Consider the following 9,744-nt stretch of genomic DNA (forward strand, 5'->3'; position numbering starts at 1 on the left):
CTCTGACTACTTCACTTGTCATGGGCTCTCGGTGGTCTAAGTGCTATGGCACAATTACATGAGAAGCAACAGACACAGACTGGCACAACCTCGAAGTTGTATACAGTATGGAGCTTGATGCTGGCATTGCAGATACATGGGGCATGACTTTCAAAAGAACTTGGGTTCACATTTTTGTATTGTTCAATATCTGTCCTTCATGCAGATTTTCCAAAGAACAAGTCCCTTGGCAGCTCTGCCCTCAAATCTTAACGGTACCAAACTTCCAGCTGAGCTCTGAGAGTCTGCCTCTGACTGCATCTGGCCTTCATGCCACATGCATGCGACAATGTCTGTACCTTGGGGCTGACGAACAAGGAAATGACCTAACAGCCAGAGGAGAGCTCTCTGAATTTAAGCCTTTTCAGGCACTATACAAAACCTTATGGTACAGAAACCTTGTAATAAGAAGGCTTACAAAGTTGCAAATATCCAGTTGGTACACAGGTTCATGTCTTTTAAACAGGAAAGCTGCACTCTCATTTCCTTCTCATGTGTGCCATTTTTTTGTTAGCACCATTCATAATGTGGAATATATTTTTCTTATTTAGATAAGCTTAGGCATTTGCTGCTTATTTCAATAGGCCACCGCTGTCAGTTGGAATGAATACACTTAGAAAACTGATGTGATTATGGGAATGCAGATTGTTTGGCATCATTGTTATATTAAAGGTCCAGAAAAAATACAAAGGGTTCATTAAAAAACAAAAGGAATCGTTCTAACAAATTTAGCATTTTTATTGCACTTGCCTCCAAGTTAAACAAACAGATTGTACAGAACAATCCCAAACACTGCTCTCCTTTTTATTCTCACAGAAATGTTCTTACTGTGCTGCTCTTCATTGCAAGAGCTTTTATTTCAGGAGGATTTCAGGCTGCTTATGTTTACACTCCTGAGGTAAGGAGGTTGTTTTTGTAATGAGAATATTTAAGGGGAGTGAGAACATGGTGGGAAAGTCGTTTTTATGACCTCTTCGCAATGGACCTTACCCCAGATATGAGTTGATTTCATTGTCATTGTCTAACAGAACTTGCTGTAGTACCACCTATTAATTTCCATTGATTTAGGAGACTGGAGGGAAGAGAACTTCCCACTAGCATTAATGGGCTGATGCTTTGTTCACAGGTTTATCCGACAGCCACACGTGCTTTGGGCCTGGGAACATGCAGTGGAATGGCCAGAGTGGGAGCCCTCATAACCCCGTTCATTGCACAGGTAAAATCCCTTCTCCTTCTGAGACTGAAGGCACAGGAAGGTGATGGAGAACCTGCTTTTCTGCTGTAAGGGCCAAACCAAGGACGATCTCTGCATGATGTGTTGAAGGAGGGTGGTTGTTGCCTGTTCCTTGAGGAGAGTTCAGGCTCATCTCTGAATTTACCTCTTGCTCCAGAGCTCCATATGTTGTGGGATAAATAACCAAGAAGCAGGCTGCTGGATGCATGTAAGGACACTTTGGAAGCTACCACATGGAGACAGAATTTGTGAGAGGCAGGGACTTTCTGTGCATGGTGCAATGCTACCTTTCTCTTGAGATCCCAGGCTGAGGTTCTGGGGGCAACCAACCTTCAGGGTATGTGAAAAGAGCTAGACAGGGAGGTTGGGGGAGCCAGGCTCTGTAGGGACAGGACTCAGAAGACTGTGTCAGAAGCAGTGGCTCTGCAGATTGCTAGATAGAAAACTTGTGGTTTGCTTAAGTCCCGTCTGATACATAAGGGCAGCAGCACCTCGTGGCACTTGTAATCCAGACTATTTTGTCAGTGTTTAATAGCTACGTATAATCATTGAGGAAATAAAGTATGCAGCGGTGCATGTTAAACATTTTTTCCAATACTGTAATTAAAATTTCTACTACTACATTAGTATTTGTATTTCTTTCTGTGATAAGGCTCAGGGGTACTATTTTGTATTTTCTGCCCTTTTTCTGCAGGTGATGTTGGAATCTTCAGTCTATTTAACACTGGTGGTTTACAGTGGATGCTGCCTGCTGGCCGCTGTGGCTTCCTGCTTCTTGCCCATTGAAACAAAAGGTCGTGGCTTACAGGAGTCCAGCCACAGAGAATGGGGACAGGAGATGGTTGGGAGAGGATCTCATTCCCCAGGGGTCACCAGGTCAAACTCTGGATCACAGGAATGATGGGACATGAAAACCTGCTGAAAGAATGAATGATACAAGCAAGATCTTTTTCACAACAAATCCAACCCTGAAGTATAGAAAGCTGACCATACCGTCACTGCCAATGTCATGTGTCAAACTGCAGGAACTTTTGGGTTGAACCTAAGCAAATTGTGTCTCTGCTGCTCTTTGCTCACACTCATAAAAATTTTACTTCTGTATTGAGAGGCATTTGATCCAGATATCATTTGCAGTTTAGCAGGAAGGGTTTTTCTTAAGTCTGTTGTGCTTGCATGGTCAGCTATTCAGCTTAAAATGTCCCGTGGCAAGCAAATAGCTAACTGAATGCAACTCAGTATAAGCTGTAATTAAAATAATGTACTCTTGATGCCTAAAAACAAAAGATTAATATTTATTGTGTACCTGGCATAGCACACGGTGGATTCCATACACTACAGAATAGGTTTTATGAATTAGATGCCTGCCTTGCACTTTTTAGCCATCAACGACAACAACAAAATGTGATAACAGCAAATCAACCAATGCTTTACAGTTCCCTTGCTTATCGGTTCTATTCCTTGAGAATTAACAGGCACTGATTGCTTGGAAACGATTTTCTGAATGTTTCTCCCATCCAAGGCAGGTAGTTTGAGTCAGTGAGGAGTGGTATTTGTTGCAGAGATGGAACCTTATATAAGAAATGTAAATCCTGATGGTTTGGAGCAGAATTTGACTTTTCTGACATTGCCAGAATCATTGAGCACTCTGTCTGTTGCTTGGTGAAGACTGCTTCAGCTGTACTGGTGTCTCTGTGTGTGGAGATGCACGCTGTGGTTTTCTGCATGGGTCCAGGTATGTTTCTGCTCAATTTGCCTAAGTATGTTCTCGTGGTGGTGTAGCCAAAATCTTCGATAAAGATGCCTCAGTCTGAACAGCTCCGTGTAGCAGTTTGGATGGAGCTGCTTTCAAGTGTCTCCCAACAGAAGCTGGCCTCCCGACAGCTGGGCAGAACTTTTCCGATAGCTGCTGATTGTACATTGACCATAACGTCAAGTGGTGACAAAGGAATGTAGCTGGCATCATGTCGTAAACGAACAAAAATAATGGGAAGAGCCGAACTGCAATCATCCTTAGATGAGGAACTTCACTCCTCCAGATGTCGCTCCTCGAGGCTGATGAGTCTGCTCTTGTCAGAGAATGTAACAGAGTTCAGGTGAGGGTAAGTCTGTCTTGTTTGTCAGAAATCTGTCACTATGCAGGAAGTCAGATTTCAGAGTCTGGATGTGCAGCGAGGAAATGCATAAGGAAGCTGAGACATGTCTCATCCATGTCTCAGCTATTTTCAGGATTCCAGACTATGGAACACACAACCAAATGTAAGTGAGATGGACTAAATGCTAATCACTAGGCTGTGGGAAGCAATACATTTTTATAGTATGTGTGGTCAGTTGTCTCACGTAAACATAGTTAAGTGTGCAACAAATTTTTGCACAGTAGAATATTTTAAGTATTCTGGGAACCAGGCCCCTTTTCTGTGGGGCAAGAATAGGTCACTGAGTCCAGGTTTGGGTGCAATACAAATGAACACAGTTGGGGTTCAGCTTTCACTTAGGGTTTTACAGCACTGTAGTGCAATATAATGCTCCAAGACATGTTAGGCTGTTTGTTTATAGCACTGAAGGAAAATTAGAAGTGGTTAATTCCTTAAAGAAACTGAGGAAACTCAGACAAATAAAAAAAAGGCCAAAGAGGTTATTGATATTCTGTGTGTGGGTATCTTCTGCTGAGAAAAGTTAAAGCTTGACAAGGCACCAACATGTCTGTCCATTCATTTACCAGTCTATGATGATGACTGCAATGAAAGACTCCAGAAGCGGTTGGTCTAAACAGGCAAACTTTCCTTTTTGCAGTAATACAAAAATGCAGTTCAGCTCACAGGGGATCCCACTTTAGATGTGGCTGATGACATAGACGCTCACTGTCTGTCCCAGCGGCTGTTGCTGTGTGCTGGTTTGGTTATCTCTGTCTCTGCTGTCTCTGTACCCTGTGTGCTCAATCTCCAGCAAGCTCAAGTTCCAGTCAATCCCAATAAACAGACAGGGCTCTCACGGCGCTGACAACCAGTGCAAATAATTTGTTTTCACCTCCTTCTGTCAGGCGGTAGTTGCATAATTCTCCCTAATACACTATGCAACTGGGGTAGCTCAGTGCTGCCTCAAAGTAGAGATAGATGGACTTGTTTCCCTTGGACTGTCCCTCTGATGTGCCAGAGATGGACGGGACATTGGCAGTGAGGAAGCAGTTCCTGGATGGGTTTAGATCAGCTATTAGACCACCCATGTGACTAGCGAGCTAGAAAACTTGCTTTGCCTTTGCATAGTATGGACTGTTCAGCCTTTAATGATGGTTCTGACTACCATCTTCTTCCTCCTGCTGGTTAAAGCACTTGGGAGCATGCCAGTCCACACCTGACGGGGGCACATCCAGATGCTTACATGTCTCTCCCCATGTGGGCTTGCCGTTAGCTGTGTCTACAGTTAGGTGTACGCCCCAAAACTGGATGGCCTCTAGGAGAATTCAGCGGGGGGTAAGCCTGCATTAGAGGTGAGAAAGAATACAAAGTGCATGAAATCCATGGCCTGAAGGAATGCCACCTTACAGCCTAGCTGCTAAGTTCATTTGTCTGTTATTAAGCGCCTTTAGTTAAAATTCTGCTTTTCCAGCATTAATGTTCACATATCGCTTCATTTTTTTGAGTCAATATTCAACAGTTTTAAAGGACTGCATTGCAATGGCCTTCAAAGTATGCATTCAGAGAGTTTTAAGTGAAGTATATATCTCTCATAAATTTGCACATATGTATACTTCAGATAAAATATTTCCTAGGTAAAGATTTATAGGTAATGCGAAACCTTTTGATGCTGTTGAGTAGTTCAGTTTTAACCTGTGACATTTACAGTATTAAAAAAAAAAAAAATTGAAGGCGTTTTTGCTTTTCACTTTTTATGAATTCTGCATTGAAAATGTATATAATGATATAAATGCCAAGACTGGTCCTGCTGAGACATCTTCATACTCTGACTCTTTGATTTAGAGACAGTGATGCCTAAAGCATGATCCAAAGCTCACTGAAGTCTCAAAGAATCTCCCATGGACATCCGTGGGCTTTGGATCAGCTGAATAGAGGAAGACAGGTAGGAGCCTGCCCCAGCTGATCCCACCTCGCTGAAATCAGTAGGAGCCTATTGGGCACTGAAGAAACAGCACTGAAGTTCAGGTTTTGCAGGTCCTTGCATATTATTAATAATGGGAGGACATTTTAGATTGTTCACTGAAAAACTGAAGAACTTTTGGGTTGATACACAATAGCCTATAAATAATCACGAGTCATATTTTGTTAATATGGCAACACCATTGATGTATATAATAAGCTTCCAAAGATTGTTTTACACACTGTCGAGTATTTTTCACTGATGAAGGAATTAATATAGCTAGTTCATTTAAAACAATAAAGTGAGATAATTTTGAATTAAAATTGAGAGCAAACAGAATTGTGGGATTCAGAGATTTGCTAACTGTCCAATATATTAATGTGCAAAGCTGTTGTGGGAAAAATAATTCTCCAAGTGTGCTTTGATGGAATGATTTATTATTCCTAAATGCTTGCCGAAAGAACGTTGAATGTTTTCCTGTGTTTGAATGTACAGTTTCTAAGCTGGATACATTTTAATGTTTAAAACCTTTGTGTATATCAAGCTTGTTGTAAAATACTCCTTTTGTTCCTATGTTACTGATGCAACATTGGATAGTTTAATTCCACACTAGATATTTTATGTTAAACAAATAAATAGTTTTTTCAGTAAAAATGCTTTTGGCTGTTCTATGGGACTTTCATGAAGGGTCAGTAACTTTACCCTTTTTTTGTCTTGATGTTCAGAGCTTTGAGATATATGCTGCTCCGTGGGCTCAGCTGGATATGCAAGGGCTCGGCACTCTGCAGATCTGACTCGTTTTGTGTGTGTTTTGTGCATTTGGACATAAAGAAAAGTCACAGGATTCATGCTCGCCTTATAAGTAACCTCATAGATAACGACAGCTAAATATTTTTTAAATTATCTTAAGATCTTTAGTTGCCTTTTGCATTTAATTCAGTTTGGACAACAAAACCCAGTCAGTTGTGCTTCTTGCCTATGGGTAATTTCTAGCAATGCCTTTAATGCTGCAATATGTGATTGTAGATCACAAAGCCGTGGTGGGAGGAGGTGGCTTAGCATGTGTCTGGACTTTGGGGCAGGGAGGGTTCCTTCTATTGATTTACTTTTTAATGTAAATTTTCTTTTACCTATCTTGTTTTTATAAAAGATAATTAAGTGCATAACCCTGACTGTATTCCTCTACCCTTTAAATTATATTCTTATTTTGATGTCCAGTAATTTACAAACATAAGGTTGTTCATGTCTGAGTCAAAATGACTAACGATCTGCAGATACTTTGCATGCTAATACAGTGTGCTCTCATCTCAGCGTGCATTAATCTTCCTTCTCACAGCTTGTGCAGCCGTTGACAGTCCACTGGGATGAAGAGTCTTATTTCTGGGAATGGAAACAGCTGGTAACTACAGAAGGGTTTGTACCGTGGAAGCAATACTTAGGGAGAATATTCATTCTTCTGTGTTTTCTGTGAACTTTTTGGCATCCTCAGCCATTTCTAAAGCTCATTCTGTTTTCCAAAATGCCAGAGCTGCTGTTTGCTTACAGAGGATAACTTTACTGATACTTGATGTATTTCCAGCTTTGTTCTGTGTCACAGGCAATCGTTGTTGAGAACTGAGTTTGTAAAATGTGCTGATGCTGGCCGCTGGAGATGGCGTTTTGTGCTTGTCAAGAAAGTATGTGCGGTAGCTGTCCAGACATCCCACTGACTCTCTCTTACCTTACCCTTGCCACAAAAGTGAACTTCAGTCTCATGACTCTTCTGTCCCACAGTGCTTCAGCTGCGGCTGCCAGCAGTGTAAAATACCTTTCCTGTCACCTAGCCTCAAAACAGGGTGATCAGCTGAGCTACGTGAGAGTGTCCCAAACATTTCTGTACGGGAGTGTGAGTTCTTAATAGCCCGGGGGCTACCAGCAACAACACACAGGCAACCACGTAATTTCACACGATGGTATTTCAGGTTCATTTGTCTACACAGAATCTGAAATGACAGCTCTTCCTCCTGCAGGATGAAATGTTCAGGAAACGTGTGGGGAGACATGGAATGATGATCTACTGGGATGTTTCTATGGAATTAGCATTTGAGGCCCTATCCATGCCATCATTAAGAAGAGAAAGCATCACCCACGAGATATTTGAATATTATCTTTATTGTGCACACATATTAAATTGTGGCCTTTTAGAAAATAAGCAAAATTAGACTGCAAATGAAATTACACATCTAATCATTTCTGTTTGTTTTCTAAGAGGCCGTGTAAGATCACAGGACAGCTGCTTCTATAGGCTCTAAGATCAGAAGAATCAACTGCTTATTGCAAGCTATACAATGATCTGATACCCCCCTGCTAATCCAGTGTAGCTCTTCTGAAATCGGATGAGTGGGTTTGGATTTACAGCAGTGCAAATGGGAGGACAATATGGTCCTTAATATCTCATATTTGGAATAAGTGAAATCGAGTGGATGCTATTTCTCTGAATGGCTTCTGCTGAAGTGGTATCACAGACCATTAGGTTTAGCATTAATCAATGGTAAATTTTCTCCAGCTATTGTTTTCCTTTTTCTATCCTTTTCTTGATTATACCCCTTTGAACGTGGCTGCAATATATCAGGTGAGCTGCCAGATAAAGTGGGAAACCCTTTTTTGACAGACAGACTGGACATGACAGGGGCTCCTAATTTTCCTATGTCTACCTTTGTTTTTTAAGCACACTGCAGAGGTGCCTCAGCTAGCAGACAACAGCAGGCTCTTCAACGCACACCCACGCTCCGCTGCCTTCTGACGACGGACACCGGTCAGCCCCAGCCTGTGCCATAGCTCCACAGCAGCCAACAGTTTCCTGTCACCTCTGCTGTGGCGGCAGCTGGACCGGGCTGGCCTAGGTGACCGTGTTCTGCAGTCGAGCAACAACCAGAAAGCACAAATGACCACAGCTATCATAAGGTGGTTTATACTTTGCAAGGATGTGAGGAGCATCAGTGTTAGGCCAAAATTGCAGTCAGAGGAACTTCAGCACCTGCTCTCGTTGGAGCCTTCAACAGCAAGTCATTGCCTTGGACTCGAGTGCCACAGGCATGAGAATTCCCATACCATGTCACTTTGCCAGCACTGCAGGCGTCATAGCAGAGGCAAACATGACCGTCCCGCAGCTTTACAAAAGGAAGAGAGGAAGGGAAGGGGACAGGGCAGCACCCACTGAGAAATTCTGGCCCTCACATGAGAGTAACTATTGCTGCTTTTGTAAAAGGGCAGACAATTAGCAGATGCACTGAGCAAAGCTCGTCAGAGCTTTCTGACTGCTCAGGGTGCGTAAGCTGGAGAAGTACACAACGGTCACATAGCGTTCAGTGGAAAATGAGGTAGCTGGAAGGTCTCCCAGGGCCACGGCTGTGCTGGCACGGTAACCTCCATAGCACTGCTGAAAATGAGACCAGCCTCGTACGCGCCCACGGGGCAGCAGTTCTCACGTGCGTGGACCACCTCCAGCAGCACTGAGCGCTCATCGCTTCCTACAAAGCCTTCACAAGTTTCTCTTTTCCTTGGTGAAACTGAAGCAGCATGTCAGGAGACGGGTCCTTCAACAGGGAGCAACTCTGGTGCCAGGCTGTGGCCAGGAAGCATGCACTGCTCATGGGACTGTTTTAAATCCAGGTGCCAGGAGGTAAAACGAGCCCAGCTGCACTGCAGCAGCCCTCATTCACTAGGTGCAGCCGCCTGGTACATCACAGATCAGGTTGATGAGCTATTTCTGGCACATGGAGTCAGAGGGGGAGAGAAGCTGCACCACAGATGAGTACGAAATAGTTGGCTTATCTGCGGAGGAGAGTGAGCCAGGCACTGTGTGCCGGGCTTGGGACAACTGCTAGCCTTTGGATTTGAGGCTAATGCTTCTTGACCATTCAGTACCTTGTCTGTGATGGTTTTTTAGAGCAGGAAAGACGAGTGGCATGGAAAAATCAGCCAAACTCTGTCTTCAGAACAGTGCATTGGGTCCCTAGCAGAGGCACTGAACACCCCCGAAAAGTCGTACCCTCCTGGGAGCTGTCCCCAACTCCTTCGGGAGGCACAACCTACCCCGGGTCAGCTCCTCTCTCAGAGCTGCTGCTCCAGCCGTGTCTCACGGCTGGAGGAAACGAGAAACTGAAGGGCCCGTGGGAGTTTTAGGGACAAGAACAGCTATTTTGCGTATGCTCTCTGCTATATATAGAGTCTGGCAAGTACACAGGGCTGGAACATGTTGCTTTTGTTACTAAAAACATCATTTGGAAAACCCATTTTAGGCAAGTGCTGCTGTCTATTGCCAGATACACTAACCAGGTGCTGTAGACCCGTGCTTTGTCCTGGCATGAATGTAAGAAAAGCTATTGTAACTGAAGCAC

The 9,744-nt window shown here is 43.4% G+C and overlaps 1 protein-coding gene across 2 annotated transcripts in view; it reads left to right on the top strand.

The window, feature by feature from the left end:
• The window catches only part of SVOP (SV2 related protein), a 243,850-nt gene extending 237,885 nt beyond the window's left edge, over positions 1-5,965 (top strand). For both annotated transcript variants that reach the window (XM_075515768.1, XM_075515767.1), the window contains 3 exons: positions 856-937; positions 1,166-1,255; positions 1,968-5,965. In XM_075515768.1, coding sequence (XP_075371883.1) covers positions 856-937; positions 1,166-1,255; positions 1,968-2,174 — 379 coding nt within the window. In that variant the 3' untranslated portion in view covers positions 2,175-5,965. The remainder of the gene's footprint in view (positions 1-855; positions 938-1,165; positions 1,256-1,967) is intronic.
• Positions 5,966-9,744: the final 3,779 nt, after the last annotated feature.

This window comes from Mycteria americana, chromosome 13 (assembly GCF_035582795.1).
Source record: "Mycteria americana isolate JAX WOST 10 ecotype Jacksonville Zoo and Gardens chromosome 13, USCA_MyAme_1.0, whole genome shotgun sequence".
Taxonomy (NCBI): domain Eukaryota; kingdom Metazoa; phylum Chordata; class Aves; order Ciconiiformes; family Ciconiidae; genus Mycteria; species Mycteria americana.